The sequence below is a fragment of the Felis catus genome, chromosome E3 (genome assembly GCF_018350175.1).
Source record: "Felis catus isolate Fca126 chromosome E3, F.catus_Fca126_mat1.0, whole genome shotgun sequence".
Lineage (NCBI taxonomy): Eukaryota > Metazoa > Chordata > Mammalia > Carnivora > Felidae > Felis > Felis catus.
In genome coordinates this window covers 19,324,883-19,345,133 of record NC_058383.1, presented here as the reverse complement: position 1 = coordinate 19,345,133, position 20,251 = coordinate 19,324,883, and the positions used below count along the sequence as shown (strand labels likewise).

The 20,251-nt window shown below is 53.8% G+C and overlaps 1 protein-coding gene and 1 long non-coding RNA gene across 10 annotated transcripts in view; one reads left to right on the top strand and one right to left on the bottom strand.

The window, feature by feature from the left end:
• Positions 1-20,251, top strand: part of KATNIP (katanin interacting protein) — a 194,692-nt gene that overhangs the window by 142,087 nt on the left and 32,354 nt on the right. For all 9 annotated transcript variants that reach the window (XM_045047782.1, XM_006942222.5, XM_006942221.4 and 6 more), the window contains one exon: positions 17,807-18,686. In XM_045047782.1, the coding sequence (XP_044903717.1) occupies positions 17,807-18,686 (880 nt within the window). The remainder of the gene's footprint in view (positions 1-17,806; positions 18,687-20,251) is intronic.
• On the bottom strand, positions 12,240-15,112 carry LOC123382562. Its single transcript, XR_006591121.1, has 2 exons — positions 14,123-15,112; positions 12,240-13,836 (listed from the first exon to the last, which is right to left on the bottom strand). It is a non-coding gene; the product is annotated as an uncharacterized LOC123382562 (long non-coding RNA).

Genomic DNA, 20,251 nt, shown 5'->3' with positions numbered 1-20,251 from the left:
AGTAATTGTAAAAATAGGACGCAGTGTGCTGAAGGCCTTGATAGAGGTGACTGCAGAGTGCCCAGGGTTTCAAACAGAAAGCCCAGGAACTCAGCAGGGAACTCAGTGCGTGACTTGTTTCCCCTCTTATGACAGACATGGGGACAAGAATTGCTCTGCTCTCCCTTCCAACTTGTTCTCAGGGAAGCAATAATGCAAGGGAGATGAATGATGGAAACTGGTCCTCAGCTTCAGTATTGCGAAAAGAGACGGCAGGGCATGGTGGGGAGTGTGGCGAACTGGTAAGCACATGCTTTAGGTAAAGGGAAGGCCACTTTTCAGCTTCAGTTAATGGCTGCTATATAGGAATGCCAGCCAGTGCTGCTAGGTCATCTGAACATTCCCAGGGAGTTGGGAATTTGGAATTTGATAGGAGCCTTTCTGGTTTGTAAATGTCAACAGCTAATTGAAATTCCTTTGAAACCACTATACAGTCAAAGCAAACTCATCGCTGGGCTGGAGTTGGCCTGTCTAGACTGTAGCCCCTGGAACGTGGAGGGAGCCTGCATCAGGCTGGGAGAGCTCAGGGAAGGGGCTTGGAGCCCACAACTGAGCTGTGGCGGAAAGAGACAATAGCACAGAGCCAAGGTAGAAAAGAAGAAAGCAGGTCCCAGGTGGGGAGCCCCCCATGTGCAAAGGCACTGAGGTGTGGAAGGGTGCAGCCTCTGAACTGCTCTCGCTGTCCCCAGGCCCAGGCCTCCAGTCCGTCTCCAGCAGCCCCTGGGAGGTCTGATCATCATTCTTTGCTGCTTCACACCCTCAGAGGCTCCCCCTGTCCCAGAGGACCCAGGTCAAACCCCTTACTGTGACATCAGGGCCTCGTAATCCCTGTGCGCCAGGCCCTGTGTCTCCCATCAGCCCCTGCCCCTTGCTGGCTCCACACTCCGGAGTGTCAGCTGCTGTGACTCTCTACCACCCCACACGGCAATTACCCTGTAGGCCCCGGACCCTCCCATCCGGCTCAGCTCGAAGTGCCCGCCTCTGCCGTAGATTCCTGGAAAACGAGACATCATTTTCTCCAGGAAGCTGGCCCTGACCCCTGGCCCTTATGCCCTTATGCCTTATACCTTCTGGCCCTCATGAATATGTTCCATCATCCCCATACTGGGATTGACACCTGCCTCCCCCAGACCACCGTGGGCACCTGGGGAGCAGGACCTGTGCTGTCTCCACGTCAAGACCCTGCGAAGTAGAAATGCATGGTTGCCAGCTGAAGGAATGAGTTCATTCCCCAGAACCCACAAGCAGCTGTCTCACGCTTTTTGATATCCAGATGAGACACAGGGAATCAGAGTTCCGGGTGTTTGAGCAGGCTCGTACGGAAGGTTAAAGCTGAGGATCAAGTCCAGGGGAGTCTGCCCCTCCTCCCTCCTTCCCATCCCCCCCATCCTGTACTTCTTCCTGCTAATTCTCTCAGCCACCCCCCCACCCCCCCCCCCGGGCGTCCAGCTGTGTGCTTAGGGGCTGTCCTCCGGGCCCTAGCGGGACCCCCACACCTGTGTAGCCGCGGACACTACCAGCAGGTAGGGCCATGCTCTCTCCTCTTGGGCACTTCCTGGCAGGTGGTCGTCAGCATCTTCTGGAATGAGTAATGGAACAGTGCTGACTGCCCAAGCCCGTGCCCTGTGGCTCAGCCCTGTCATTGACTATACGTCTCAGGCCAAGGAAAGCGGATTTGATGTGCTGGATTACAAAGCAGATAAGCTTCATCCCTTTTGGCCGCGGCCCGCCTTTCTTCTTGAACCTGCACTCAGGCTTCCCTGTGTGCAAAGAATAAAAAAGAGGAGCAGGACGTCAGGGTGTCGTTGCGGGTGCTTTGGGGAGCCTCGGCTGCGGGGATTAGAGTCCTGAGGAGGTATCTCTACACGCAGAGTGGAGTGCGGAGGACTGCAGTCCCTGACAGGGGTGCTGCTTATGTAACGCACACCCGTCTGTTGCCAGAATTTACCGGGGGCAGAAAGCGCAAACAAATGCAGCGGCAGGTTGGTTTGATTTAATATTCTCCGGAGAATGCTATTACTGTGTGTTTTAGAGGAGATAAACTGAGACTTTATAGGAAATATAGCTCAGCCTGGTAGACACGGCTTGTTAATACAGTGTTTTGTGTATGGGAATCCAAGGAAGAAAAGTTAAATGGGGGGAGCTAATCCAACCAAGGCGTATTGAGAACATAAGACGAGAAGGTGCTAGAAAAAGGGAAGTCTCTCTTATTGCAAAATATGCCGCCCGTTAAATCCCCAGGCTAACTTTTCTGGGCTCCTCTCCCCCTCATCAGGTGAGGCGGTGGGTGTGGGCTGGCCCCGAGGGGAGGGACTTCAGGGGAAGGGAAGACACAGAGGCTGGAATGCATCCACACAGGCAAACAGAAGGCAGCACACAGATGTCTGTCCTTGTCACAGCTGCCGTTTATCCAGTGCCGCGTCCATCAGGCGGGCATGAGGCACCCAAATAACACCAATAACTGAGCAAATGAATCATCTCGACTGACCCCCAATAATCCTACAAGGTGGTGTCAGCCTTGGAGGTGAAGAAGCTGGGGCTTAGAGTAGCGAGCTCCTAGGGGGCGGGTAGACTGTCTTTTTTACCAGCTCTGCTTGGCAATGGCTGCCTGGAGTGCTGTCTTGGGAAGGAGCTGGAACCTTCCTTCTGGTTCAAAAAGAAGAGGGTGTGTGATTGATCAGTGATGTCGGCCTCGGGCTCAGGAGGAGGATGTGATAATACGTCTGTCACATTTTTTGATACTTGTCAGATTCCACGACTTGGCCCAGCTAGTGACTTGCAGGGGACACGGTGGAGAGGGGAGCGTGAGAGGTGTTGGTTTTTCTGGGTTTTTTCTCAGCACCGCCCCCACCCCTGCAGAAGAGAGGAGGAAGGAACCAGAAGTCTCCCTTACTCTCGTGTGTAGTAACCCATCCAAAAAGTGGGCTTTCGGCCGCTCCCCAGGGTCTGTGTTTCCCTTTGTAACAAGCCTGTTAGTTATCTGCTATCTGGTGGCACCCTTCAGGAACGACAGGCACGTTGTCACCATCTTCGCGCACAGCATAACCGGTGCCGATGCCACTTCCATTTGGTCACAACAGCGAGTGAGGCAGGACGGACACCCAGGGGTGTATTTCATACACAGAAAAGCTGCTCCTTAGATAGTTTATGAATGAATGGATGTCAGAGTTCCCCAGCGGTGTAACTCTGTGATATGCTATGGCAGTCGAAGCCCCTGCTGCCCCAGAGAACTTTCTACAATGATATCAACGCTCTGTGTCTGCCCCGGCCGGTTCAGTAACCCCCCAAGCCACAGGTGGCTGTTGAGAACTTGCAGTGTGGCCAGTAACTAAGAAACTGCATTTTATTTATTTATTTATTTATTTATTTATTTATTTATTTATTTATAAGTTTTTTTAAACGTTTATTTATTTTTGAGACACAGCGAGAGACAGAGTGCAAGAGGGGGAGGGGCAGACACAGGGAGACGCAGACTCTGAAGCGGGCTCCAGCCTCTGAGCTGTCAGCACGGAGCCTGATGCGGGGCTTGAACTCATGAACCGTGAGATCATGACCTGAGCCAAAATCGGTCACTTAACCAACTGAGCTTCTCAAGCACCCCTTATTTATTTATTTTTAATTGAGGTGTAATTGACATATAAGACTGTATTCGTTTTAGGGGTACAGCCTTTGAGATAGGTACATATGGCAAATAATTACTAAATAATAAACGAAACTAAATAATCAGTTTAGTTAACATCCACAGCTCACATAGTTACAAAAATTTTTTTTCTCATGATGAGAACTTTAAAGATCAACTTTCTTAGGCACTTTCAAATTTACGATACAGTATTGTTAACTACAGTCACCATGCTGTATGTTACATCCCCAGGACTTTTTTATCTTGTACCTGGAAGTTTGTGCCTTTTGGTGCTTCTCCCCCCTTATCACCACCTCCCACTTCCTGCCTCTGGCAACCACCAGTCTGTTCTCTGGATCTATGTGTTCAGGTTTGTTTGTTTGCTTTTTAACATTTATTAATTTTTGAGAGACAGAGGCAGAGCACAAGCAGGGGTGGGGCAGAGAGAGAGGGGGACACGGCATCCGAAGCAGGCTCCAGTCTCCGCGCGGTCAGCACAGAGCCCGACGGGGGGCTCGAACCCACAGACCACGAGATCGTGATCTGAGCCGAAGTCGGAGGCTTAACCTACTGAGCCACCCAGGCGCCCCTGCGCTCGGGTTTTTTTTAAGCCGCACGTGTAAGTGGGATGATGCAATATTTGCCTTTTCTCTGTCTGACTTATTTCACTTAGCGCAGTGCACTCAAGGTCCATCCATTTGCAAACGGCGAGGTTTCATCTTTTATGGCCGGGTAATATTCCACTGTGTGTATGTGCCACAACTTCCTCGTCCATTCCCCTGTCCGTGGACACGTGGGTTGTTTCCGTGTCTTGGCTGCTGTAAGTAATGCTGAGGTGGACATGGGGGTACCCGTATCTTTTCGAGCTAGTGATTGCATTTCATGCGGATAAATCCCCAGATGCAGAACTGCTGAATCACGTGGAAGTCCTGCTCTTCATTCTGGGGGGAGCCTCCATACTGTTCCCCACAGTGGCTGCTCCATGTCACGGACCCACCAACAGTGCTAGGGTTCCCTTGTCTCTGCATTCTTGCCCACGCTTATCTCTTACGAGAAGCTGCATCTTACCTTTAATTTGACTGTAACGCCAGCCGCCATCTGTGGCTGGTGACCGTGTGTGGCACCGCACGGATCTTGGCACTCAGGGTGCCGTGCTGAAGAAACAGACAAGGCCCTGTCCACACGGCCCTGTCCCTTCTCGTGGGGAAGGGCAACGGACAAGGATATAAACGAATGTAATTTCAGGTAGCTCTAAGTGTCCCGAAGACGATGTAATAGGGCCGTGGGAGAAGGGCATGGGGAGAAGAGAAGGAGGCAGGGCTGCTTTGAGTAGCGAGAGACCTTCCATCAGAGGCCAGAGCTGGAGCAAAGGCCCTGAGGCAGGAGCATGCTTAGCACTTCTAGGATAGGAGTCTAGGCCGCGGCTGGGGATACTGAACAAAGGAGAGGGTAAGGGGAGGTCCCTGAGAGGGGTGGGAACCAGGTCGTGTGGGCCTCCCTGGCTCAGATCTTATGCCCAGAGAGGCAGCATATAGAGAAGTGGTCAGAGCCCAGGCACCAGAGCCAGCCCAGCTGGGGCAAGTCCTGGCTCCTCCTCATCCGCCTCTTCCTGGCTGTGTGACCTTGGGCATGTTGCTCTGCATCTCTGTGCCTCCGTTTCTTCATAAAACTGGGTAATTATTCTTCAGTTAATACATAGAAAGCTCTCAGAATGACTCCTGGGCTTTGTGAGTCTTATACAAGTGTTAGTAGTTGGCGTCGTCATTGGAGGGTTTTGAGCCAGGGGTGATAGAATATGAGGAATTTAAAAGATGACTCCGGCCGCTGTTTGGGGAGTGGCTTAGAGGGAACAGGGAGCCCCCACAGGAGGCTTCTAGCATCGTCTAGCTAAGGGTCATGGTGGCTTGGATGAGGGGGTCTGGTGCTTATGGGGTGCCCCACGGGGAGACTCGCTTCATCCCAGGACAACGTTTGCATTTCCAACAAGGCCTTTGTTTGGGGCAGAAGGGAGAATTTTCAAACAAACGTGGAAGGAAAGAGATGAGCTCAAACAATCCACGTACCCCTCACCTGCTCCCGTGGTAATCGACATCCCGCCCTTCTGGTTTCGTTTACTTCCCACCACGTGGATTGTGGCTCTCATACCATTCCACTCATCAGTTCTTCAGTGCCCATCTCTAACAGATAAGGAGTTTGTTTTTATGCAACTCCAATGCCACTGTCATACCTGGCGGTAATTGGTTATTGTGCGCCACAGCCCGGTTCGTGTTCAAGTATCCCTAATTGTCTCAATTTATTTATTTATTTTTAGTGTACATCCAAATTAGTTAGCATAGAGTGCAACAATGATTTCAGGAGTAGATTCCTTAGTGCCCCTTACCCATTCAGCCCACCCCCCCCCCTCCCACAACCCCTCCAGCAACCCTCAGTTTGTTCTCCATATTTAAGAGTCTCTTCTGTTTTGTCCCCCTCCCTGTTTTCATATTAGTTTTGCTTCCCTTCCCTTATGTTCATCTGTTCTGTGTCTTAAAGTCCTCATATGAGTGAAGTCATATGATAATTGTCTTTCTCTGACCAATTTCGCTTAGCATAATACACTCTAGTTCCATCCACGTAGTCGCAGATGGCAAGATTTCATTCTTTTGGATTGCCGAGTAATACTCCGTTGTATGTATATACCACTCTTCTTTATCCATTCATCCACCGATGGACATTTGGGCTCTTTCCATACTTTGGCTATTGTTGATAGTGCTACTATAAACATGGGGGTGCATGTGCCCCTTCGAAACAGCATCCCTGTATCCCTTGGATAAATGCCTAGTAGTGCCATGGCTGGGTCATAGGGTAGTTCTGTTTTCAATTTTTTTGAGGAACCTCCATACTGTTTTCCAGAGTGGCTGCACCAGTTTGCGTTCCCACCAACAATGCAAAAAAGATCCTCTTTCTCTGCATCCTCGCCAACATCTGTTGTTGCCTGAGTTTTTCATGTTAGCCATTCTGACAGGTGTGAGGTGGTATCTCATTGTGGTTTTGATTTGTATTTCCCGGATGATGAGTGATGGTGAGCATCTTTTCATGCATCGGTTGGCCATCTGGATGTCTTCTTTGGAGAAGTGTCTATTCGTGTCTTTTGCCCATTTCTTCACCGGGTTATTTGTTTTTTGGGTGTTGAGTTTGAGAAGTTCCTTATAGATTTTGGATACTAACCCTTTATCTGATATGTCATTTGCAACTATCTTCTCCCATTCTGTTGGTTGCCTTTTAGTTTTGCTGATTGTTTCCTTGGCTGTGCAGAAGCTTTTTACTTTGATGAGGTCCCAGTAGTTCATTTTTGTTTTTGTTTCCCTTGCCTCCAGAGGCGTGTTGAGTAAGAAGTTGCTGTGGCCAAGATCAAAGAGGTTTTTGCCTGCTTTCTCCTCGAGGATTTGGATGGCTTCCTGTCTTGCATTGAGGTGTTTCATCCATTTTGAGTTTATTTTTGTGTCTGGTGTAAGAAAGTGGTCCAGGTTCACTCTTCTGCATGTCGCTGTCCAGTTTTCCCAGCACCATTTGCTAAAGAGACTGTCTTTATTCCATTGGATGTTCTTTCCTGCTTTGTCAAAGATGAGTTGGCCATATGTTTGTGGGTCCATTTCTGGGTTTTCTATCCTGTTCCATTGATCAGAGTGTCTGTGTTTGTGCCATAAAAATTGGGTTTTTAAAAAATGTTTATTTATTTTTGTTAGAATGTAGGCAGGGGAGGGGCAGAGAGGATGGGGGGACAGAGGATCCGAAGCAGGCTCCACGCTGACAGCAGCGAGCCCGATGATGGGCTCAGACCCACAAACCCCAAGATCACGACCTGAGCCGAAGTCAGATGCTCAACCAACTGAGACACCCAGGTGCCCCCCAAATTGTTTTTTTTATAGTTGTTTTGTTTGGATTAAGACCAAACGTGGCAGTAGCTTTGAAGTCAAAGGTGCAACTGAGGTACAGCCGAGTCTGAGCGACCTGGTGGCTGTGCCCCATGGCAGGGTCTGGGCAGCCTCGAGCCTGGGGAGCACCATGCATCTTAGTAGGGCGGCTGGTGGGAAGGGGACCGACCCAGGTGCGTGACCTCGGGCTTGGTCTAGGCCACTGTCAGTCACCAGAGGGTGCTGAAATCTGGGAGCCTAGTCCACACTCAGGAGGTTAGGGGCATGGTAACCTTGAGAGCCCCCAGGAGTCCTGGGTCTGAAACAGGCCCCCAGCCTGCAGGGGCAGGAGAGGCAAGCAGAGAATTCAGCCTTCGGAGAGGGGGCCCAACAAGGTGTTCAGGATCCAAGCAGCAGGTTGGGGATTCAGGACCGGACGACCTCCCAGCAGGGAGGAGTGTACAGATGTAGAACCAGGACGGAAGCCGAGACTCCTGCCCTGGGCTGTGCGGACTGTAGGGGGAACAAGTGGTAGCTGGGCTAGACAGATGTCTGAGTAGGGGAGGGCTGCCCGCAGGCAGGTGCCGGTCTCAGTAAATCCTGGGCCCCCTAGGGGTTGGGGCTCCCCCTCCCACCTCCTGCCTGCCTTGACCAGCATTGACTGAGTAGCTGAGCCTACTGATTAAAGTTCTCAGTCCCAGAGATAGAGTATCAGTCAGGATTCTCTTGGTAGCAAAGAACAGAAAACCTAATTAAAACGGACGTAAGCACAGGGTGACTCAGTTGGTTGAGCATCTGACTCTTGATTTTGGCTCAGGTCATGATCTCATGGTTTGTGCGTTCGATCCCTGCATCCGGCTCCATGCTGACAGTGTTAGAGCCTGCTTGGGATTCTCTCTCTCTGCCCCTCCCCTGCTCACACGCTCCTGCACTCTCTTTCTCTCTGAAAATAAATAAATAAACTTAAAAAAAAAAAACTGACATAAGCACAAAAGAGAGTTCATCAGCTCATGTAACAAGAGAGTATAGGGAATCTGGCTTCAGGCATGGCAGGATCCAGGAGTTCACATGATGTGGTCCAGAATCTACCTCCCTCTACCATGCATCTCTGCTTTCCTCTATATTGGCTTCATCCTCAGTCTCCAAGGGGTGGCACTTAATGGTGTCAGACTCCTTATTACATCAGCCCTTGCAGAGATTGTCCTCCTGAGAGGCCCAGATCTAGGACACGCCGGCCAGGCAACCTGGGGTGGGGTTCATGTTATCCCTCTGAAGAGAGGTTGGGGGAAGGATGGATGCCTGGTGGAAAACTGAGGTACTCTCTCCACGAGAAGGGAACACGTAGGAAATGATATCCAAACGAGGTCTTTTTACTTTTTCTCCAAGAACACAGAAGTCACGTGCCATCGGACAAATTCATCGGCTCCCAGATCTCAACCTTCCCCAAAGCTTAACTTCTGAACCGAGCTTCCTTTCATCCTGGCCCCCAGACGCTTGTCTTTGGCATTTCTGCCCAGCAGTCCACGGACCCTCCCAACTCCGCATCCCCGAGCCCAGGCTGGTCTGTCCCAGCCGGTCTGGTCCCCTGCTCCCTTTTGCGGCCTCCCACCCCTGAGTCCTCCTCTTCTCCCTCTGCCCCTCGCTGGGCATCCCTAAGTCCTGCTATTTCTGTGGCCAAAACCTATCTCCTTCAGGACCCAGCTGCCCCTTCGGCCCACAGACCCCCGAGCGAGACGCCCCCATCTCCCTCTCTACTTGCTTAGCCTCTCAGCCCTTAGCCTCATCAGCAGGGGCTTATCGATCGCCCACACTCTGCTGTTGTGCTGGGGCCAGGAATCAGATGCGCTGTCTTACGCCTGCCAGCTCACACCCAGCGGCATCAGAAACGAACCACAGTTCAACGAGGCCGGTGCGGTGACGTGGGATGAGTCAGGGCATGAGCCAGGGCATGAGCCAGGGACCTCGCAGCTGCAGGAAGCCTCCAGGGAGAGTGGCACAGCCCCCTGCCGTGACCCCTCCCTGGTCCATCCTGGGAAGAAGGCCACCACGGAGGCTGTGTCCCCGGCCAACCACAGGCTGCTCGCAGACAGATTTCAGCCGGCTCCCAACGGCCTTTGCAAAATTCTTTGCGTTGCCAACTTTGAAAAGTTGGGCGGTTTTACATGAAAATGGGGATTTTCGACTTTTATTGAGAAAGGAAGCTGTGGCGACCCCAGGCCACATCCGCACCTGGGAGCCGTGGCAGAGCTCCATCACGGCGCCACCGTCCTCCCCGCCCCTGCTAGTCTCCCCGGCACAGTGACACGGGCATCACACCATGTCGCCCCTCCCACGTGCGATGCTCGCCCGGACCCTGCACGCATGTGCGTGCTTGTGTGTTGCGGACCTCCCCCGCTCCCAGCCCCCCAGACCGGCCCCTCTGGCTCTTCCGTCCTTGCCCAACTCTTCTCTCCCTCTGGTCTCCATAACACTGTCCTCTTCACTACGCCTTTGCTCCCTGCTGTTCCCACAACCTGGAGTGCCTAGCCCATCTTATTTAAAAAGAAATTTTGTTTAACGTTTATCCATTTTTGAGAGAGATCGAGTGCAAGTCAGGGAGGGGCAGAGAAAGAGGGAGACACAGAATCCAAAAGAGGCTCCAGGTTCTGAGTTGTCAGCACAGGACCCGACACGGGGCTCGAACTCACGAACCGCGAGATCATCGCCTGAGCTGAAGTCGGACGCTTAACCCACGAGGCCACCCAGGCGCCCCAGCCTGTCTTAATCACAGGCCCCGCCTTTCGGGGACGTCAGGGTCCTTCACACACAAGCCTCCTGCGCGCCTCTAGCCTGCCCCGGGCCTCTTCTGGCATCTCCGGCCGCACCCTTCCAGGCACCAAGTCACACGCTTCCCCAGGTGTTCCTCAGTTTGCTGAGGCTCCGATATCCCCGGCTTGTGCCCCCTGGCCAAATCCGCCCTGCAGGTGTACCCCTGCAGGGGGTTGTACAGCTTGTGGACCACTTGACGACGTTTGAAAATTGGCTCTGGGTGAACTGGCCACATTGCCCGTGTGCCTCGGCCCAGAGGTAGGAGAGTCCTGACCTGAGACAGGGAGAGTGATGCTAAGCCCCACGCTAGAGTGGATGGGACTCTTCCTGTGCCTGCTGCCAGCCTCTGCCTGGAACAAGGGGAGCAGGGAGTCTCCCAGCCATGTTAGCCCTGAGTACCAGCCTTGGCAGGTACATACGTCCGGGGCGGTAGAACGGGTTTAAGACCATGATGGTAGCTTACATTTCGTGAGCACGTGCTGTGTGCCAGGCAGTAGGCAAAGGGACTTTGCACGTATCAGCCCAGTTCTTCCGTCCAGCCATCCTATAAGATGGGTATGGCATGATGGGCTCCATTCTACAGATGGAGAAACTGAGGCACTGAAAAGCAGAGCATCTTGCCCGTGGTCACATGACTACCACGCGGTCTGGTGCCCATCACATGGTCCTGCCTTTCAGTGGAGACTGTGGTCACCGGAGAGCTGTGCCCCATCAAGGCAGCGGCCACTGTCTTTCAGCCCTGGCCCCATGATGCCAGATGGCCTCAATGTTCAAGAGAGGCCGGAAATGCACACTGTTACGTGAAAGCTCCCGATTTGTAGATCTTATTGACTCGTTTTGAAATTTTTAACTGCTCCGGGAGCCAGCCCGGCACAGATTTAGCCATAGAGCTGCTTGTGACCCGATCTGTCAGGTCCCGTCCACGTCTGTTGTCCTGAGTGTGTGATGTTGGGAGGGTCAGAGTGCTTGGCCCAGAGCCCGGCAGGTACTAGGTGCTTGTTAAATGTCATGGTGCCTCACCGTCTTCTTCAAGTTTCTCCATCACAAAAATGGTTTTCATTGTCCTTCTTCTCAGGGGACATGTGAAAGGCCACTGAGATCTCTTCCCCATGAAACATTCAAGTTCAGGTGCTCCGGGAAGGAGCACGTTCAGTTCCCAGAGCTAGGCCCCAAGATACCTAGGGATTGGGCCTCTTCCCTGTCCTTGAAGATCTCACATCCAGGTGAGGACAGGCACGCACATGTGGACACTCAGCAGCTGAACGTCCCCGCACGTTCAGCTGCCCACATCCAGCTTGTAAGCCCAGCTCCGAGAGCCCAGAGGAGGGGAGGAGGGGCAGACAGGGAGGGCCGAGGGGTTCCTGGACGAGTCAGCCCCTGAGCCAGGTCCCGAAGCCTGCACGGTGGGTCCCGGGCAGCAGTGGCTCAACCCCAAAGCCCCCCTCACCCCCGCCCCTGATAAGCCTACTGTCAGGGTAAACCCCTCCCGGTCCTCCCAAAGCCCCTAGCTCGTGACAGAGCCTACGGAGTGGGGCCTTCAGGATGGCCCCCCCAGGCTGCCCATGAATGAGGCCCAGTCATCGTGCCTCTGGCCCAACTTCAGTTGGGTGCCCAGGGAAGGGTCTGCTCTCACGGACCCTCCAGGGCATTCAGCATGTAGGCCCAGCGAGGGCTGGCTCCAAATGTCATTCTGCCGGCGGTGCCTCAGGCAGGTGTTTGTCTCTGGGGAAAGCACTTCATGAATGCAAATACCCACGGAGCTGCACCGCCATTAATCTTTGCTGAGCAGTCGTGCGCTCATTGGAAGGGGTATGTCACTCGACATCGGGGCCACGCGGGGAACTGGCCTTGCAGAGTCAGTCAAATGACTTAGATTGGAATAATATTAATACCGATGTATTAAAAATGCATGACTGTCTCAACATGGCTGGTTCTCGGCGCCTGTAAAGAAGGAAGATACAGAAGGACGACAAAGTCGGGATGTGGACGAGGAAGGATGTTCCCACAAATCACATGCCAACCGTAGGGTTTCACGAAGCGTCCTTTTGAAAACCCGTTACGGAAGGGGTTTGAGGCAGCATCGACAGGGGCATAAAGGTAACTCCAGTTAAGCAAGGAGGAAAACATGAGCGCCAAGGAAACAACCGTACACACACACACACACACACACACACACACACACACACACGTGCGCGCGCGTGACTCTTAAAGATTAAGGCGGTAGGCAAGATTTCACCCTGGACTTCTTGGAGGCCAGGCCAAAGCGGGAAACAGTCAGGACTAAAGGGCTGCTTATTGGAAAGGGAGGAAGCAGCCTGGTTCTTTAGAAGCGGGGGAATCTTCTCCGCATATCCACGTCCAAAGACACACCACATACAGAGCTTTACTGCGGGGACCCCTTGCAATAGGGACGCGCAGAATCTTCCACACTGCACGCGTGCATCTCACATGGTGTCTAACCCCGCCCCTGAGCTGCGGGGACGGGGACATCAGTATGTACGTAGATACGGAGAAAAGATCTGGAAGGGCACATGTGCACACACTCCCCACCCAGTGCCCACAGTGATTGCCCCCGGGGGTGAGGAGGGAGCCAGGGTGGGGACGAGGGAGACTGGGTCCACAAGGACTTACTAAAAGCTAGACGTGGAGTCAGAGCTCCAGCCAGGGCAGGGGATTCTGCCCGTGGCCAGACCTTCTCTGGATCTAGCTTGACCCCAAGGGAGATGCCAGGCAGAGTGGCTAACCGCTCGTGCGCACGAGCGGCGTGACCTCAGGGAAGGCTGAGCCTCACTGTCTTCATCTGCAAGATGGGTCCTAATGCCCACTGTGCGGATTTGCTCCAAGGGCTGCATGAGATGATGCAGCCTTTTAGTTTCTTCACCCTTGGAATCCCCGGAGAAGTGACCACTGCTTGGTTCCCCGCCAGGGAGCCCACTCTGGTGATCGTTGGACCAAATCCACCCACAGATGCTGCTTCTTTGGCCGCAGAGTGCTGAAAACGTCTCAGATTTAAGCACCATCAGGCAAGGCCTGAGCCTCCCAGCTGCCCACGCCCCCCATCACGCCCTGAGGTCCTACGTCAGCGCATCTGTCTCCCACCTCCCTGGCCCCTGCGAGGATTTGACGGTGCACCTGCTTCCCTCCTTCTGTCCCCGCTCCGCCAGACGCCTTGGGGAGAGCTGGGGCAGCGGACGGCTAGAGGTCAGGCGGTGCTCCGGGCCGTTCGCGGAACGTACACGAACACCCTCGGAGAGCCGGCCATCTCATTATAAGAGCCGCGGTGCCCACCTCCTGGCCGTGCCGGACCGAAAGCCCTCTCCCCACCACCCCCTCCCCTCTTGCCATGAGAGTTTCTGTCTCACCAGATGTTTCCGTGGCGGTAATTGTGCAGAACTAGTCATTGAAGCTGCCCGTGCTGTCCTCCTCGAACGGCTCTTTCCTGATTAATTCCCAGCACGCGCTTGCTCTGTGCCTCCGCTAAACAGAGAACACATCCATATAAACATGTAAAAGAGTGGTTTGAGAATCGACTTTCCTGACAGTCGGCAAATAGTAGCCTGCCATCCTGCAATTGGATGATTGAAGCCGGGTTCCTGTGGTGTGGCATGGGCTTGAGGGCCCCTCGTTCTAAATTGCTGCGGAACCCCTGCAGCAGTAGCTTGGTGAACTAGAAATTTAGTTAGAGCTTACTCGCCCCGCTTCCGGAAGGCACAGGGCGGGGAATGAGCGTAGAGGGACACCCCTGGGGTCTCAGATCCCGTACCTCCAAAGCAGATCAGAAGCCAAAGCGAGGTGGAAAATGATCCAGCGGTGAAACGACAGGCCGCCGTTTTTGTCCGATCAGATTTGTTCTCAGAACGTCGTCGGAGAACAATGCCATCCTGGAGAAAAGTACCTGCGTTTGGGCACTTTTAGTTCCAAAGTCAGTGTTGAGTGCCAGCCGCGCGCCAGGTACCTGCTGGGCCCTGGGATGGGATTGGCGGGGCCTCCGCCGTCTTGGGGCTGGAGTCTGAGCGGGGGAGACCGTAGCTAAGCGAAAGAGCTGATAAACATGACCGTTTCAGAGACAGGAAGGAAATCAAACAGGGCGACGGGAGAGACGGGGGGCCGGATGGGGTGAGGGCTCGAGAGAGGGGCAGGAAGATCTCTCTGGGGACAAGGAAGAGCCCGCCTTGCAGGTATCTTGGACGAGACTGCTCCAGCCCAGCCCACAGGTCCCGAGGTGGCCGTGAGCCCTGCGGGATGACGGAGCAGCCATCAGCCCTGTGTGTTGGGAGTGGAGGGAGGAGGAAGAATGTGATAGGAGCCGGGGCAGAGGTCCGCAGGGGCCAGATCACATAGGCCTCGTCGGCCCCTGAAGGGCACTGGAGTTTATTCTCCGTGTAGTGGAAAATTGCTAGGGGGTTTTAAGCAGGGGGTTGCCATGACCTGTTAAGTTACTTCAAAACAAAACAAAACAAAAAAACCCACTGGCTGCTGTATAGACAACCAAGTGTGTTTGTGTTGCGGGGGGCACGGGCACAGCAGGGAGGAAGCAGAGGCCAGGTAGGAGGCTGTGGTCATTGTCTCGGGGAGGATGGCGGCCACATGGGCTGGGGGGCAGCGGTACATTCAGAGACGAGAGGGCCGAGATTCAGGAGGGGTTTTGGAGGGAGCCCCTGGGGACTTGTGACATAAGAGAACAAGAGGAATCAGGACTCCGAGGTTCAGGCATTCCCTGACCGTTTTTAAGATGGGCGAAGACCAGGTTTGGGAAGAGGGAATCAAGAATTTTGGGGGGGGGGGCAGGGGCGCCTGGCTGGCTCCGTTGGTTGAGCATCCGACTCCTGACTTCAGCTGAGGTCGTGATCCCGGGGTTGTGGGATCGAGCCCTGCGTCGGGCTCCATGCTGAGCGTGGAACCCTCGTGAGATTCTCTGTCTGTCTCCCTCTGCTCCTCCCCCCACCCCCTACCTGTGCACTCGCTCTCCAAAAGAAAAGAAAGGACCCTGTTTGGGGCATGTTAAGGTTGGGACCCCTGTTGGATATCCCAGAAGAGAGGTCACGCGGTCACTTGGCTTGCTGGAGAGTTCGGGGTTGGAGATTAAAATAATCAGGAGTCAAAAAATAAAAATAATGTAAATGAAATCATCGGGAGTCACCAACGTGATGATGGTGTTTAGGGCCATGGGCTTGGATGAGACCACCTAGTGAAAGGGTGCAGAGGAATCCGGAGGCCTAGGATTGAGCCCTGGGGCAGCCGAAGAGGAGGATCAACAAGGAGCCTGGGGCTGCAGCGGTGAGAGCTGGAAGCAGGGGAGAGACCAGGGGAGCGCAGGGCCCAGGAGCCTGGTAAGGAAATCTACCGAAGGGGAGTAAGCCGTCGCCCCAACTGAGGACCGCACATCTCCCAGGGGATCCGGCAGCCTGCTGGACCCTTCAATTTACTGTCCGAACTGGGACACTTCAGAGGGTGGAAAGTGGACTTTATGAGTGATGGCACCGGGACAACAGGAGGAAATCCCAATTGTCCCAGACTAACAAGGAGGCTTCACCCCTCCCCAGCGATTGGTGCCCTTGCCAAGCAGGGGACCACGTAGAGGTGGAGGCAAAGGCCAAGAGGGAAGGCGGGGAGGCGCAGCCGTGACAGTGACCCTCAGAACTGAACAAATTGTGGGGCATCCCTGCAGCGGACCACTCCTCAGCAATTAAAAGGAATAAAACTACTAATTCACACAACACAGGGAACCTCAGCTATGCTGTGTCAGAGAAGTCAGCCCAAATAGTGCAGGACTCCTTTTATACGAAAATTCTAGAAAAATGCAAAGTAATCTGCAGTGACAGAAAGCTGACGGGTGGCTGCCTGGGGGTGAGGGGGAGCGGGGAGGGTAGGATTCCAAAGGGGTACAAGGAAATTTGGGGGTGATGGATGTGTTCCTTAGCTTGACTGCGGAGCTGATACGCAGCGTATACAGGTGTTAAAGCTTACCAAGCTGTATGCTTTAAACACGCATGGTTTACTGTATGAAGTATGTATTCTCTCATAAAGCTGTTTTTAAATTTTCTTCTTAAAATTTATTTTGAGAGAGAGAGCGAGAGAGCAGAGGAGGGGCAGAGAGGAGAATCCCACGCAGGCTTCGCGCTGTCAGCGCAGGGCTTGGTGCTGGGCTCAAACTCATGAACCGCGAGATCGTGAGCTGAGCTGAAACAGAGTCAGACGCTTCACGGACTCAGCCAGCGAGGCACCCCGTAAAGCTGTTTGTAAAGAAAGAGTTTTGCTGTAAAGAGGAATGGACAGTCGGGGCGGTAGCAGGAGGAGGTGTGATTATGTTTTAAGCATGAACAAAGGAACATTAAATACCTGCATGAGGCAGGGCATGAGTGTCGTGGGGAGGAGACGGGAAGGCTAAGCCAGGGATCCTTTCGTGAAGGTTACTGTACCGAGGAGTTCGGAATTCATCCCATCGGCCCGAGCTTCTCCACCTTCCAAGGAATCGTCCGGAGAACGTGTTACCGGCACAGCACCACACCACATCCCCTTGCCCCCCCCCCCCCGCCTTCCGATAGCAGCTGAGGTGGGACTGTCCCCAGCATGCTGACAAGGCACCGCCTCCAGTGCTCCCAGATCTCTCGGCCTTTCTGCTCAGGGTCTGATCCCAAAGCCCCAGTGGCCTCAGTTTGTGTGGTGGGGAGTCAGTGCCCCCAGGGGCAGCCTTCAACAGCGGGGAAGGGGGTCAGTGGACAGACACCCCAGCCTCCCGCCTTGGGAGGGATACTTCTGAGTTGTGTTCTGTGGGTTCCTCTGAGGGCCCCAGTAGAGTGGAACACCGTGTGCACAACAGCCGGGACCGGCTCAGAAAAACACTGGGGGGGTGCTTTCTCCTGCCCTATCTTACTCTCCCAACTCCCTCTTGGGAACAGCTTTCACATAAGCAACCTGTACTCAACCCTTGTCTCAGGCTCTGCTTTCAGGGCACCTGAAATGATATCTGTGGAACCAGGGCTCTGCATTTCCTGTGCACATCAGGCTTTCCTGACACAGAGGTCCCAGGAACCATATATTAAAGAACAGGCAGTGAAAAACAAGAACAATTTTGGAAAGGGGAGTGACTGGGCCAGACCTGCTCTTGTAGAGAACGAACTCTGGCAATGTGAAGTTGAGGTTGAAGGCAGCAAGAGACAGGAAGCAGGGAGACCAATTAGCAGGCTATTACCAATGTCCCAGCAGGGAGCAGTGGTGAGAAGGCAGCAATTGGGGCCGTCTCTTTGTGAAAGTCCTTTGATTTATAAAGTATGTAACAGTTCACACAGAAATGACACCAGCCTTATTTAACATCCCCGGTGCTATGGTTTTTTTAAAGCTTGCGTTTCCAGCATTCCACATTTTTCTTTTTGATCTTCCGCTTCCAAAATGTGATACGTCAGCCTGGTGCCACACAGCTTCATTTTGTTAAATTTTGTGTTTTCAGGATCTTGACATTGGTGCCAAGCACATGAAGCTTTATGTCAATAAAAAGCTCATCTTTGATGGCACGTTGGACAAAGGAGGTGGGGAGGGCCCAGCTGACCTGAGCGTCCTGGTTGGCCAGAAAAACAAGAAGGAGGAAAGAATGGAGAGGACCGTGGGTGCCCCCTCGGGAGAAGGCGGAGATGCCTGCAAGATGGCTGGCACAGATGGGGCCCACTCACAGCCAGCTGGAGCAGCGGTAGATGTGAAGGTTTCTTCCCAAGGAAAGTTATTTGGCGAAAAGATGAATCCTCCCAATTGCACGAAAGACAATTCGTCCAAGTTAAACGAAGACACGAGCTTATCAGCAGCCCCAGCCCCGACGCCGGCCTCGATGGGTGGCGTGCCCCGTCCTCCTCCCCTCCGCCCGGCTGCGGAATGCCCCGCCCTGGACCCAGAGCCCTCTCTGATCCAACAGCTGGAACACCTCACGGGCAGAAAAGTCTCCGAGCCACCAGCAAAAACTCCCGCCTGGTTGCAACCTTCTGCCGCGGGGAAGGGCAGGAAGCAGGGAGGCAGGAAGCCAAAACCCCTGTGGCTGAGTCCCGAGAAGCCACTGGACCGGGAAGGCGGGCTTCCGTCTGATGACGTCATTGGCGCCAGGGGTGAGGGTCCTAGAGAGGCCGAGATCGGGGATAAAGGCCCCAGGCGTGAGCAAGGGCGAGCAAGCAGCTGGAATGTCATCGCTGGGGAGAGAGCCCAGAAGGTGACCCCCAACGTCTGTGACGACTTTGACATCTTTAACCAGCCCTCCAACAGAGAGCGCCCTGCTAGTGGGAGGAGGGGCCCGAGGAAGGACGCCCTCAGCAGCGGTCACAGTGATGGCCAGCCAACCAGCAGAGGTAAGCTCAAGAAGTGGTCTGACCCGGGTGCCATTGTCCCCATGATACCATTTTGCTCCATGGACCCCAGATAAGGGCCTCCTCATCTGCAAAGCAAGGGGGTGTGGAGAGACAGAGAGAGAGAGAGAGAGAGAGAGAGAGAGAGAGAGAGATTGAGACTGAGAGACAGAATCGGAAGCAGGCTCCAGGCTCCGAGCTGTTCGCACAGAGCCCGACTCGGGGCTCAAACTCACGGACCCGCGAGATCATGACCTGAGCGGAAGTCGGACGCTCAACCCACTGAGCCACCCAGGCGCCCCTCCCTTCTCCTTTTGTGAAGAGAAATCAGAGACGTACAATATTATTTTTCAACATTGGCAACTGATGGATATTATTTTTAAACCACTAGGTGGGTCAAAAAAAAAAAAAAAATCTCCTGGGAGGACTCACCTGTTTTGTCAACTTTGCAGTAGATTATACGTGAGCAGTCTGAAAGGAGGGTGCCGAAGACTGGGTTTCTGACTATTTGCACTCAGATCTGGCTACTGGGAAGGCGGGCAGCATAGCAGCTACGAGTCGAACCATTTGAATCCAGCCACTGCGACTTTGAGCTCTGGTACCTCTGGGCTGGGACTTACAGAGCCTGGCATGTCCACTTTCTGAGCCTCAGTGTCCTCATCTGTAAAATGGCACCAGTAACACCCATCCCCGTGGGAGGATAAAATGAGGTCATACGTGTGCAGCGTGGGGCACAAAAAAGCACCCGGAAGGTGTGAGCTGTTGCTCTTCATCACCGTCACCCCCCCACCCCCGACCCCGGGATTCTGCCTCCTGGTGTATCTGTGTGCAAAGCCAGGGAATCTATCTCCTAGCGAATCAGGTCGGCATGTCTGTTATTACTGTCCAGAAGACAGACCCCGGGGCCCCTGGGTGGCTCTGTCAGTTCAGCTTTGGACTCTTGCTTTCAGCTCAGGTCACCATCTCATGGTTCGTGGGATTGAGTCTCTGGGATTCTCTCTCTTCCTCTCTCTCTGCCCCTCCTCCACTCGCTCTCTCAAATACACTTCAACAACAACAACAACACCCCAAAGGTCTGCGTTCAGCCCATGTCCACACTCAGACATGCAGGGAATCGGTGGCCTCTTTCAGACCCCCGATGTCACCTGGGGCACCAGGCAGGTCCCTCAGACTCAAGGTGCCTTTCCATGTGGGCGAAGGGCTCCCTTCTTCCAGAGCTCCTCCCCCCACCCCCCACCCCCACCTGGAGTTAACCCTGAGACTGGGTGAAAGGGAGGAGAGCAGAGCAGACGTGGGGGTGCTCTTTGAGGGTAGGGGCCGTGTCTCATCTGTGTCAGGGGCCCCGGGGGCCTGACGCATGGTGGGTCCTCTGCAGTGGGGGAGGGGAACTGCCGTGGCTGGATGCCTGACGTGTGTGTGTGTGTGTGTGTGTGTGTGTGTGTGTGTGTGTGTGTTAAGCTGGGCTCTCGTCCAGGCACGTTACTCAAATGATCCTCATTTCCTCCTCACGCCAGCCCCATTTTACAGCTAAAGAAAATGTGAGGTTTAGGTAACGCTCCTCAGGTCAC